The sequence below is a fragment of the Balearica regulorum genome, chromosome 14, assembly GCF_011004875.1.
Source record: "Balearica regulorum gibbericeps isolate bBalReg1 chromosome 14, bBalReg1.pri, whole genome shotgun sequence".
Classification (NCBI taxonomy): Eukaryota; Metazoa; Chordata; class Aves; order Gruiformes; family Gruidae; genus Balearica; species Balearica regulorum.
This window is the reverse complement of record NC_046197.1, coordinates 8,693,110-8,705,949: the sequence shown is the minus strand read 5'-3', so window position 1 is coordinate 8,705,949 and position 12,840 is coordinate 8,693,110. Positions and strand designations below refer to the sequence as shown.

General features: G+C 39.0%; 1 protein-coding gene across 3 annotated transcripts in view; it reads right to left on the bottom strand.

The window, feature by feature from the left end:
* The window catches only part of ATP10B (ATPase phospholipid transporting 10B (putative)), a 153,794-nt gene that overhangs the window by 19,096 nt on the left and 121,858 nt on the right, over positions 1 to 12,840 (bottom strand). For all 3 annotated transcript variants that reach the window (XM_075766331.1, XM_010303668.2, XM_075766332.1), the window contains 4 exons: positions 9,786 to 9,917; positions 7,213 to 7,340; positions 5,815 to 6,067; positions 4,667 to 4,902 (listed from right to left, as the gene is read on the bottom strand). In XM_075766331.1, the coding sequence (XP_075622446.1) occupies positions 4,667 to 4,902; positions 5,815 to 6,067; positions 7,213 to 7,340; positions 9,786 to 9,917 (749 nt within the window). The remainder of the gene's footprint in view (positions 1 to 4,666; positions 4,903 to 5,814; positions 6,068 to 7,212; positions 7,341 to 9,785; positions 9,918 to 12,840) is intronic.

Below are 12,840 nucleotides of genomic sequence, written 5' to 3'. Positions count from 1 at the left end.
TGTCTAGTTCATGCCAAAAAAGACAATGCATTAGTGGATATTCCATTTCAGCAGAAACTTTCTGAACTCTAAATTTTCCTCTGGAAAAATAGAAAATTGCAGCCTCAGAGACAGGTTTTAAAAACAGAATAATAAACCCCCCAATATTTATCAGAAAAGCTTTTCTTATTTTCTTTTTCACATTCAGTGAAAACAGGGCTGACCTGAATTTCCAGCCTTACAGAACTTCAGGAGATAAAAAAAATTTTGACAAACAAGTCTGTTCATTGACCAGCCTGAACATATATAAAAACAAACAAACAAACAAACAAACAAAAAAAAAAAAAAAACAAAAAAAGAAAAAAGAAAATTAAATAAATCATTACTATTGATGATGATCAGTTACATTTACCACCTTTTCAAAGTTAACAATTTTGTTAGTGAAAATGCTAATGTTATAAAATGGCTAGTGCCATTCAGTTTTTAAGATTTCCTCATTAATTTGGTAGCATTTATTCTACTTGATGGCACTAAAACCTGATGACAATAGGACAATTGAAATCTTGATTAAATGCTTCTAATAGCAAGGCACTATTTATTGGAATTATTAAATCTAGGAGGAAATGTGCTGTCACAATCTTAATTCATAAGAACACCTAAAGGTAGGCAGGGTAAATGTTAATTCTCTATCTTGTTCCAAATTTGTTTATCATTTTATATTTTTCTTTCTCTTTTAAAGTTCCCTTAAGTCCCTCCGTCAACTATAGCTCTGTTGTTATATAATACATTATTTTATGTTCCCCTCTGAACATCAAGAAATACTTTTTTTTTTACTGTGAGGGTGACAGAGCACTGGCACAGGTTGTCCAGAGAGGCTGTGTAGCTTCCATCCTTGGAGATATTAGAAAGTCATCTGGACATGGTCCTGCGCAACTGGCTGTAGGGGAGCAGGGGGGTTGGACCAGACGACCTCTGGAGGTCCTTTCACCCTCAACCATTCTGTGATTCTGTGATGTCTGTCTCCCTCCAGATTTCTCATAAATGTTTATGAAATGAGTCAATTGGTCACTATATTTCTCTCTCTCAGACACCCTAGGAGATTTCTAAAGAAACGACTACAGTGTTGTTCTTTCCATTCCACGTAAAACCTGAGAAAGACGTACACAGACCTTGCACGTTTTTATGGTATCAATATAAACACTATAGTCTTGGCAGGAATTCTCAACTGTAAGTTTTCAGAATAGTTTGAACTTGTGTTCAGATCTGTTCAGCTCAGTCTCTAGTTTTTCAAGTGTAACTGTTAATAGGTAGACCTCTGTCTTTTTTATTTATATTTAGTAAGACTAGCAAGAGATACGATTGCTGACAATAAGCTAGGAATTTGCTTTCCAATTGTCTAAGACCTGGTCAAGCTCGTTCCCAATGAAAATAGACTTTTCTACTAAATTTTGGGAAGCTGTAACTGGACATAGGATTCGTCATTTCTGATGAACTGCATAAATTGTATGTAAGGAGGCTGCACAAACTGCCATGGACCATGAAGACTATGGACAAAAATATGGGAAGGAGCAAAACTAGAAGGTAAACCCTAGCAGTTAGCCTCTGCATCACACCTATGTTACTGTTACTCCAGAAACGAGAAGCAATGCTATTTAGTTAGTTCTCGAGGATCTGCAGGCTCCAGTTTAATTAATTTTATCAAATGCCATGAAAAACCCATCACCTCATCTCTATCTCAGACATGCACTGAGATGAACATGTTAATTGATAAGAGCTTCTCGGATTTCAGGAAAACATCAAAACTTGTCAAGCAGAGAACACTCTCACAAACAGGCAGGCTGAAATACATTCTGTAGCTGCAGAGCTTCCTAATTGCAGAACTGCTCAGAATCCTGAGACAAAGTTCAAACATGCTGATTTGCAGGCACAATTACCGCTGTACAAATGCACTTAAAATACCATATGCAACCTGCTTATCACCCATTCATGCAAGGCTCATTAAGAGTAAGTAAATTTTGTGATCACTGCATAGATAATTCTCCTTTAAAAACTGTTCACATATAAATTTGACATTTGTAAATGATTATCTTTTGTTTGGCATAGCTACTTTCCAGTTAAACTCTTTACATTTTGTAGGATACTATTATGTTAATGACCCTCTTGCTTTAAAATGCTTCTTTTGGCAACAGTTCTGACACACAGGTGCCGATGGCAGATGCTGTGCTAACCCTTACCCAAAACCCACTGTGTCTTCTCAGCAGTGCAAAGTTCTTTAATTTTACTATTACCCGAGGCTACCAGTTTTCATGAATAGTTTCATGTGTCTGGCACATCTGCTCCTGGAAACTTGCTATTTATTAAGAAAAAAGCCAACAACAACAAATTGTACAATGCCAGCTACTGGCCTTTGGACTTTACATTGTTTGTTATGTAAAGCAGGGGGTTTTTTTGTCTTGCATTTTGTTGATCTGAAGAAGCTGAGTCTTACAATTACATAGTGAGGATTGTGTTTGACAATCATTGACTGCCACCAGATACTTCAATGCTTTTATTTTAGCAGAGCCATTCATCCAGAAGGGCTTTGCAAGCCTTAAATTAATCAAGGTAAATTGTAGTCTTTTTGTCTTCACTCACACATTGTTCAAAAATGGATTTTTCTTACTAAACTTTGTCTACTGAGATACGTTTAGGCCTACGATACTATCTGTATAAGTGGAGTACTCAAGATGCTCCAGATTTGTAGCAAAGTACAAACTCATCAGGTAACATGATACAAGTTCCAAAATGCAGGAAGCACAGAGACACAGAAAATGTTATTATCCCCATTTAATTAAGAGGTAGTTGGCTTGGCGGGTAAAGATAGATACTACTATGCATCATTTGAAGGATATCAACACGCAGGACAGCCTCTGGGCAATATCTAAGTGTCTCCATTTTTACTACATCTTCGCATTTGTTGTAGAAGTTAAATGATTTATCCAGGTAAGAGTGACACCTATTAGCAGCTAAGGCTGGTTATTTCCGTGACAGCAGCTTAATCTTCCTCTACAAAGGATATGTTTGATACTAGTTCTTCAGCTATTGTTTTCACAGGGAAAAAAACCACACCAAACAAACCCCAAAAAACCACACATAGCAGTTTGTTTATAGAAGAAAATTAAGAGGCCTGACAGTAAAAAACATAATTGGGGATATATACTGGCAAGAAATTCCTTTATCACCCTTCAAAAGTCATGACCCCTAAGTCAGTTCTCAAAAGTCATGACCCATGGGTTCTCAAGAGAGGTTCTCAATATCCTATGAGGACTGGGCTGGAAAATGCTAGGATAGCAACTGACAAACCCTCCCATATTCCAAGATGAGGAGAAGTACTGACTGACACCTACTACACAACAGAGGAACTGGATGAGGCAAGTAGGATCTTATAATGAACTTAAATTTACATCCTCCAAAAAAAAAAAAAAAAATCAGCAAGTCAAAAACTTTGCCAAGAAGAACAACTGCAGAAAATAAAGTTCTGAGAATTCGGTATGTATTAGTTTGGGTGTTTTTGGGGTTTTTTTATTTTTATTTTTTTTAAATCAAGTTTTGGAAGGGTTTTCCAGGCATTTAATTTTAATTGGAATTCTAATTTTGAAAGTGTTCAACCTTCTCCTAGAGTCCATAAAAGCCTTGTCTGAAATGCCTGTTAAAAAGCTTTCAAGAAGAAAATAGTCTGACTTTAATTAGGTTGTGTTAGATTTTGGGAAGTTTCAGATCTAAAAATTCAGCGGAGTCTAAGATTTTCCTAGAAGTGCAATGAAGACAACATGTGCTTCCAAGTCAGTACTTGAGGTGAGGCTGAGGCCACCTAGCTACTGAAGGAGGACAAGACTCTTCAGCATCTTGCAGGGTTGAAGACCTTATTCTGATAAGCCCTTTTAGCTTAATTTCTATTATCTTTGTGAGATGTGCTGCTTTTTTTTTTTTTTTTTTTTCCTTGAAAAATGCAATATTTACCTTTTGACACACTAACAAACTCCCAGAACTGCTCTGGAGAGTGCAGCTTGGGCATTTTGCATGCACAGCACAAGAGCGGCTGAACTTTGTTTAACAGACACATATGCTGCAGTGCTAGTAGCAGAAGCAGTTTGTGGCTTTCTGACCTGTGTTCAAACTCAGACTTCAAATCCATACCCTCTTCCTGACCACCATATCCCAGGAGGACCTGCACCTCCTGTTTCTGCAAAGCCAGGCCCCAGACTCACGTCCCTACCTCTGCTTGCACAATATCCCAGCCCAGAATCCCGACCTCATTTTCCCTGGCATTTTAATGTACCAGAACAGTACAAAAAGCTCGTTCCTCTTTGTGCAAAGTACCTCTTCTTGTTATGACCCACAGCCTCAATCCTTGGACCCCGAATTCATGTCCTCCTCCTATCAGGCAACCATCACAAAAACTCACCTGTGTGCCCCCACTCTTCTGCTGCAGTCTCTGATACAAGGACCTGGATTCCCAAACCCTCCCCTAGCTCCCCGCTGACTGCGGCCTGCACACTCCAAGTCAGGACCCCAATGCTTTGTCTCCCCTTTCCCTTTCTTAGCTCCACCAGGGCTTGAATTTCTCCTGTCCACCTGTCGGCTTCCCATCACAAATGCAACGGAAAGGAGAACTTAAAATGTGTTAGTTCTGTCTGCTTGTACTCACTATGGTACTGCTGAACGCCACTTGAGACTGGTTGCTGTCACGACGACCGAGGGACCTATTCCTCGTATGCCCCTGAAAATGAGCTCTAGCACTCTGGCACCTCCTTAAAGGTCTCATGGTCCTCTGCTTGTAAGTGACTGGTCTCTCAATATTCATGGGAGGAAGAGTGAACTGATGAAGTTTTGCAAAGTCCTCATCATCTAAATCCAACTCTCTGTGGGTTTCCAGGCGCCTGGCTATAAAAAGAGAAAATGAAACCTCACCTCTTATTCTGTACTTTGCATTGCTCATGAGGAATTCCTTGGTTGGTTAAAAAACCTGAAACAAACTGATTCAAAGCCAAAACATCTCAAAAACCAGCACCAGAAAAACGTTCACTATCCACTTCAGTTTCTGACAATTCCTACTCTCCAATTTTTATTATTGCAAGAAAACAAAAATGCGTTTTCAAAGTGATCAGTCACTTTTATGGACTTCTGCTAATGCGTGGTTTCCTTAGCTGCATTTTGCAATTGACTGGAACAGGAGAGTGAAATATGGTAATTCACAAATTTGCTAATGTTTTCAGTCACAGAACGCAAACATCTTTTCGGCAGCTGCTTGCCAGCTTAATAAAATCTTTCTCTCTACGCAGAGAGAGAAAGTAGCGACCAAGAGTAGTTTGACCTGAGTCAAACCCAAGATTCAGAGCACCGAATGCCAAGAGACTTCAGATACAGACTGCAGTGAGGGTCGACTCAAGAAAATGTGTAGCTGTACCTTTCATATCGCACAGAAGACTATGGTAATTACTTTTGGACCCACTGAGTTTAATTACTAACTATCTCAGTTTGTGAGCTTATAAAAGGCTGGCTGGCATTCATTTAGAAATGAAAGAGAAAATGTTCTCTTTGCACTCTCTAGTGGGTATTGAATGCAGGGAAAAGCCTGAGATGCCTGCAGCGGGAACTGGAAAACCTTTCCCATCTGACTTCTGAGTCATTTAAAACACCTTCGCTTTCCTGAATCTCCGTAACAGGACTCCCTCACAAAATGGAGACAAATCCTCTCCATTCAGTCAGGGGGCTCAGTAGGCTTAACTATTAAAATTAAAATTAATAACATTTAGTTGCTCAGAGAAAAGCAAGTATAAAAAAAGTGTCTCTCACCATTTTCCTGATGTGAAAACTCAATTCCATCGACAGTACAGCGTCGGAATACCATTTTGTTTTCTGTTAGTGTCCCAGTTTTGTCCGAGAAGATATATTGGATTTGTCCAAGATCTTCAGTAATATTTAGGGCGCGGCACTGTATGGGCAAATCTGCTTCTTCGTCATACAGGTCAATGTCATTGTGAATTAAGAAGACTTGGCCCAACTTGACTAACTCAATGGACACATAAAGAGAAATGGGGATTAAAACCTGAAAGAGAGATGAAATTCTCAGCGAGGGGTGAGACAAGTCTTATTGCTTTCCGTCAGCAATGTTCTGGCACAAATATACTAACAATTTTCAGAGAAATAGTTCTTCCTAGAGACGTATTGTAAGACTGGATAATAATAGTTCAGGGGAGAAGAAAAATCCTGCACACCACAGCAATGGATAAACAGGGACAATAAGTGACAAATTTAAGACAAGATTCCTAGAACACCAAATGCAAAGATGGGTCTTTCGGAGGATGCTCTCACAAAGCACGTTTTCTGGACTGCAGTACATGCTGCTCTTACCCTCCCTGAAACTCTGAAAGGATGCACTAGCACAGAATAACTCTTAACGTAAAAAAGTTTCATGAGCAATTACCTTGCATGCAACACTTCCCACCCACTAGCTTCCCTGCTCTGAAATAATAATGAATTCTTAAGATGCACAAATATTCTGTTTCAGTAATGAAGGCTAATCCCCCAAGGAATTTCTGAGCAGCTCTGAAAGTTATCTTCACACTTCATTCATATTAAAGAAATTCTGTCCACTTAAATCTCAGCAGTTTCATCAAGAATTCTGAAAAGTAAATGTGTTTTTTTCCCCCATCCCATAAGATGTTCTCTCCCAATTAGGCTTAATCAGACTCAGATATACAAGCATCCTACTTCTAATTTAGCTTCTTTCCTAAACCAGCTGAACCATACCTAGCAGTTATTATTCCCCATTGGCAAAAATGACAATTTTTGTTTCACTGTTTTCCTGCATTCCTATTTTGGAATTCTGGACATAGGCAGGGGAAAAAAAAAAAGAAAAAAAGCTGACATTTGGATCTAAACATCCTCTTTATTGCATATGCTAGAGATTCTGGAGTTATTTAAAGATATACTACACATCCTTCCTATCTACATCCTTGTGGGGTTTCAACAGCAAGAAAGAAAAACCTGCAGTTAGAACAGGAAAGAAAAAAAGAAAGGAAAGATACATTATTTCATACTTGGATGATTTGAAACACTCCTAGCAATATTTTCAAATAGGATTAAGAAGGTACTGCACAGCTACTAGTTGATATTAATTGTTCATTAGTGATTATACTCAGTTTTGAATAGCTTCTTCCTTGGAGGTAACAGAGAGGTTTTGTCTTTTACCTGCAACAGGATTATCATTGTCAAGAACATGTAGAAACCGGCGAGAACTGGAGACAGAAAATTGCCATTCTCATCTGGGACATCATAAGGCGGATGCTCTGAGAAGTTTCCAGTCCAAATGCCATGCCCTGTAGGAATGATACACAATATTCAAATATGCTGAGCAGTAAGGTGATTGACAAAGCTTCTGAAATTTGCAGATATGGACTGCTATGATAATTAAAAAGAACATTTCCAAAGCAACAGTCCCTGAGCAATGCTGTAAATCTATTGGAGAATGCAAAGTATGTGCAGAGCTCTGTAGCATATGCATATAATTGATATGCTAGTTAGAAACAAGTGGACGTGGATATTTTTATTCACCTTTCCTTCAGCAGATGTTCCCCAGGGCTCTGCACAGATCTCTCCTCACGCTACATCTTGCCTCTGGAGGACTCCAGCTCTACTACCTATCTTTAAAAATCCTCAGTGCTAAAGACTGCCATTCCTCTTTCTAACAGAATGAAACCTTGTGACCTTTATATAGACAAACTGAAATCTTTCTTATCCTGACCATTCTTGATTTCCATCTGTCTTTGTTAGAGTCAATAAGCCCCCTATAATTCAATCTATGCAGCTCATTTTTATATTCACTTCAATTTAATCATACCCCAAAACTATTTTTTCCCCTGTGTCTTAAATATCAGTAGGTACCATTGCACTGCTATAACAAAGCCTCTGGTTCAGGACTTACTAGCAGCCCATCACGATTACCTTGCCACCTTTTATACTGCTCTTTCTGAAATAAACTTTGCTCAAGGATGTTACCAAATCTACAGCACCAGAAACTTCACACAGAGCTAGGACAAACAACTCAGTTCCCCTCACTGCACCATTGCTCCAGATGCCAAAAACCTCTATTAGTCCACTTTGCATATCCCGCCCTGATAAAACTACTAGCACCAATTAAGCAAGCAGTTGTTTTGCAGCATCTGCCTACTAAAATGCTGCCAAAGGAATTCAAATTATTTCGGCAATACTTTCTGGCTGCTAGAGACCACAATCACGTCTGAGCAAGGACAACTATGCTCTATAAGCCACTTCTTACTCCAATTTTTCACTGTGTGCAAGAAAAATCCTCATAACCGATCCACCAGTGATGTTTCTTCCTAGAACCCCGCATTTAGACAAGGTTGCAAAGCAAGGACTCCTGGTACACGTTGAATGGATGAAAGCTAACGGACTTGTTACTATTCTACATGTTTCACTTAGACTATGAACATTTTATATTCTTTTTTTTTCCAAACCTGAGCAGATAAATTATTTTTTAAATGCTGATTTTGTCATCTGAGACCACTTTAAACCTTAAATTAAAGGACTTTATTACTCAAGGGCCCCTATGCACCAGACAAAGACAAGTCTCTAAATCTACATGACAGCAGCCAGGGAACAATGAAAATAAAGTCTCTCTCTCCCTCACACAGAGCTCAGTTGTCAAACTGAAATCCAATTTCTGCGCCAAGAAAGGCCACTGCAATGTGAAGCAGCAAAATTAAAAAAAAGCGATTAAGTTGGTTCAATTGTTCATCTTTTTGGGTGGCCCTGACTTCTAATGGTATTACACTGGTGACTGGCTGGTGTGTCACGTCACACGCCTCCAGGGCAGGTTGAGGAAAACGTGACAGAACCACATGACTTTGTCGCTACAAAACTAATTCAGAGCAGTTGCACTAAGCAAGTTATCACCGAGATGAAATCGATTAAAAAAGAAAAGGGGCTTTGAACACAAAGCGCTTATGGGAGCCTCTGTTATCTCTTTAAAGCAGTGACCCGTTCAAAAGTTCGTGGGCTTAAAATTTGGCCCTTTCCTTGGGATTATGGGATCCTCTTAATCCTGACCTGCCTGGGACAGATTGCAATCAGAGCTGAAGGCAAGCAGGTGCTTACATGCAGTGAAAATGAGGGTTTGGAGATCAGCAGTCTAGTAAACTCTAGTCAGCTAACCCCAGATACTATATTCAAGTGTGCTCACTTGCAAGGACCGAGAAAAATGCAGGCTTTTCCTACCTAAACAATTAATCCATCTCACAGCCTGCTGTAAAGGGGCTTTTGAGAAGGGAGGTAGCTGTAAACTTGATGAATTAGTCATGTGCCGCTCTTGGGTTGTAAATTGGACAGCTCTGGCTAACATCACCCCTGAACGTGTTAGAGGAAGATGGTACTGAAATGAAGGCAAAACTACATCATTTTCCTTTTGTTGTTATACGCAAGGAATAAACATCCACTCAGACGCATATCTCAACTGGCAAGTACTGATTCCTAGGATGCATTAACCCAACGGCTTCCACTTGTTTGCTTCACATTTTACCACCACTGGCTTATCAGAAATATTTATAGCCATGGCTGAGTTTTCTGCCATCTGAATTGCTCAAATTTGCCATTTTAACTTATCTATTGGAAAGACTAAAGAGCCTAAAGATGCCAAGAGCATGCAGCTCTAGATCTGATCTCACCCATGTCCATGAGATCAATTTTAACCACCGTTTATAAAAACCCCAATGAAACAGAAGAAGATTTTTGTCAGTGCGTCATACCTACAGCTCCAACAAGACACATCACGAATAGGAGTCCCACACATAAGAAAATATCTGTATTCATCCGCCGCTCTATCTTGCTGCGCTTGTAACGAGGACCATTGTTATTTAGCATGGCCTTAGTTTCATGACCTTCAAAACACAAATGGATATCATCATGTTTATGTAATAGTTTGTATTTTTTTTTTTAAGTATTTCTCTCACAGAATGAGAGCAGGATGCTCATGATTAATGTTAATATGACTCTGGTTTTATTCAGTAATTTCATTTTCTTCTCATTTGTCTGAATAGCAGAATATATCAGACACTAAATCTAGAGGTTTACAAGAGACCTACATTACATTACAGATTTCAGCTGTTACATAGATTTTACTTTCCCAAAGACAGCAGATTCAGTAGGATTGCAAGGTTTATATAAATATTCAAAAGCCAAATCTCCTTGAGAGTAAGAGGAAAAAGAACAATAATATTATATTTTTGTATTTTAAAAACACCTTGATTAGACGCTATAGAGATTCCTGAAACCTACATTTGAATATTTTTCAGTAGCTATTTAAAAGCCACTAGACACATTTCATGTATTAACTGAAATAAAATCCAACATGTCAGATCCAGCAGTGAAAGACACTAATGTTATTTATTTTTTCGCTGTGTGGTTGTAAAGCGCTAACAAAACAGTAGGACAAGAAATAGAAAAACCTCAGTTCTTAAAACTTACTGAATGAGAATTGAGCTGGTATATTTGTAATGGAAAAAGAGAGCACTGTAAGAAGACAACAAGCAGAAATTGCTTTTTCTGTACTATTAATATCTAAACTGTGGCTCCACAATTGGGATATCTGGATACCATCTGTTGCTGTATTAAATGGTATCTTTTATGTTTATTTCTACAGTCATCTTCCCTGAAAATACAGACCCTGCAGACTTGTATTTAGTTTTCATTTGCATGTGCATGACGTGTGAGAGGGACTGTTTTCCAACTACCGTTCGGCTTTCTCTAGGGAAGTGATTTGAACCAAAAGCTGGAAGTTAGGTGCGATTCAATCACACCTGCTGGATTCATTCCAGGTTTACATCAAAGGTTATTAATTGAGGCAGAAAGCAAGAGAGAAAATTACTCTCCAGCCTTATGTTCAGGACATTCACCCAAGAGCTGGGATTCTTGGCTTCCGGTTCCAATGAATATGTAATTATTTACACAGCCTGGAGCTGTGTCGGTGGGACCAGCTTATACTACCAATGCTCCTTCCTTCCTAACTCCTGTACACGTACATACCCACCTGTTCCACACACCCGGGTATTCAGGGTACAACTTGTGAAGCAGGAGATGTGTGTTCACACCCAAACAGGAAGAACTGCGAACAAACCCCCTGTCTTCCCTTTGGTGAACAAATGCTCTAACCACCAAGCTACACAGAAGAGGAGGGTACCGCTGCCTGCACTTCTGCTCCTCCAGCAGCTGCGTGAACCTTGTTCCTCACTTTTCCTTTAAGTCACGCTTAATGGAATGTTTTGTGTTGAAAACAAAACAAGACAAAAACCTCTAATCCCTCCCAGAAAACTCTTAATGGAATGTTGATGGATTTATTTCAGGAAGAAAATGGGAAGACATTTCTATCCAAATATCAGCTCTATCATTCCCTTCCACTTCAGGTGACCAACAGGAAAAGGACACGTGTAATACAGGTATCACCTTGCAAGAAACAGAATATCAGAAATAAGAGGAATAAACTACTTTGTTCTCTTCTAATCCTCACAGATTCATATGCTGTGCAACAGGACCTCACCTTACCACCCCACTAGTATCTTGTCTATTTGTGGATGCTGATGGGCTTATTTAAAACTTCATTTTGGTACTTTGTTATTTGAAAAGCATGTAATTCTTGCTGCTCTCCCTATCACAATGAGAAAACTACTGTTGCTCTGTAATGAGGTTTTTGTGCATTAGCGCTATTGCTTTGTGTAGAACCGCATGGGTAGCCCTGAAAAGTATAACCATATCTGGGTCAGATGAGAACTGCCCAGGCTAAACAATCACAGTAAGAGATGGTTCTACTCTTCACAGAGACTTCCATCAGAAAGTAGGTTTGAGGAGTAATACAGTTATAAAAATGGAGAATGTGCTATCTTATAAATGTGACTGATCATGATTGTTCAGAAAAGGTCACAGACCATGATTAAAAGCCAGAGTATAATCAATGTCAAAGAACCCTAGAAACGAAGCTGGTACTGGCTCAAGTGAGTCTAATTTTAGAAGAAAAAGAATAAACTTTTATACTGACATTTACAATAAGATGTCAGTTGGAAATTGAATTGAAGGCTTACTCAGATCAGACACCATATCTTGAAAATGACTTTAAAACTCCAACCTTTGCTCCTAGCAGCTTAAGCAACATTAACAGAGATCCACTTTAGGATCTGCGCTGGTGGTCAAAGGAACGTACTGGAAATGACTTGACTAAAAAGAAGAAAAATAGGCATCCTAACAGGAGAAGGGAAGACAATTTACTCCAATTCTATAGGGAATGATTCCTAGAGAGGTTTTTATATAGTAGTTACTTCCAAAAATATGCGTGATAGGTGTGGCTCTGGCTCTCCTCCTCTGCCTGGTAGGCACCATCGTTACATGTGGTGTTCAGAGAGACAGACAATGAAAGACCCAAAAAGTGAAGGCAACTTTGAAAACATATGGGAGCTATAGTCCTTTAAAGTCCACTTCTGTAATAGTGAAACAAAATGGCCAGGCGTCAGGTAAAATAATCCAGATAGTAGAGATTGATCTTAGCTAAATGACTCTTGCAAGATGGTGACTTCTATTTTCTCTTAGGTGGCTCAGCCTTGAACTCCCTGCTGCTGATTAAACATAAAACAGGTGACATGACTCTGCTGGAAAGATAAAAATAACCAATAATGGGATTAATTGTTGTGTTTAAATTGACTTTTATTTAATCTACAAATAAAGAGGGCAGCTGATACTCTGTTTCTGGAGCAGAAGAAGGCACAGCTGGCAAAGCCAATGATAAATCATGCTCACTGAGTAAAAGCAGTGGTAAAA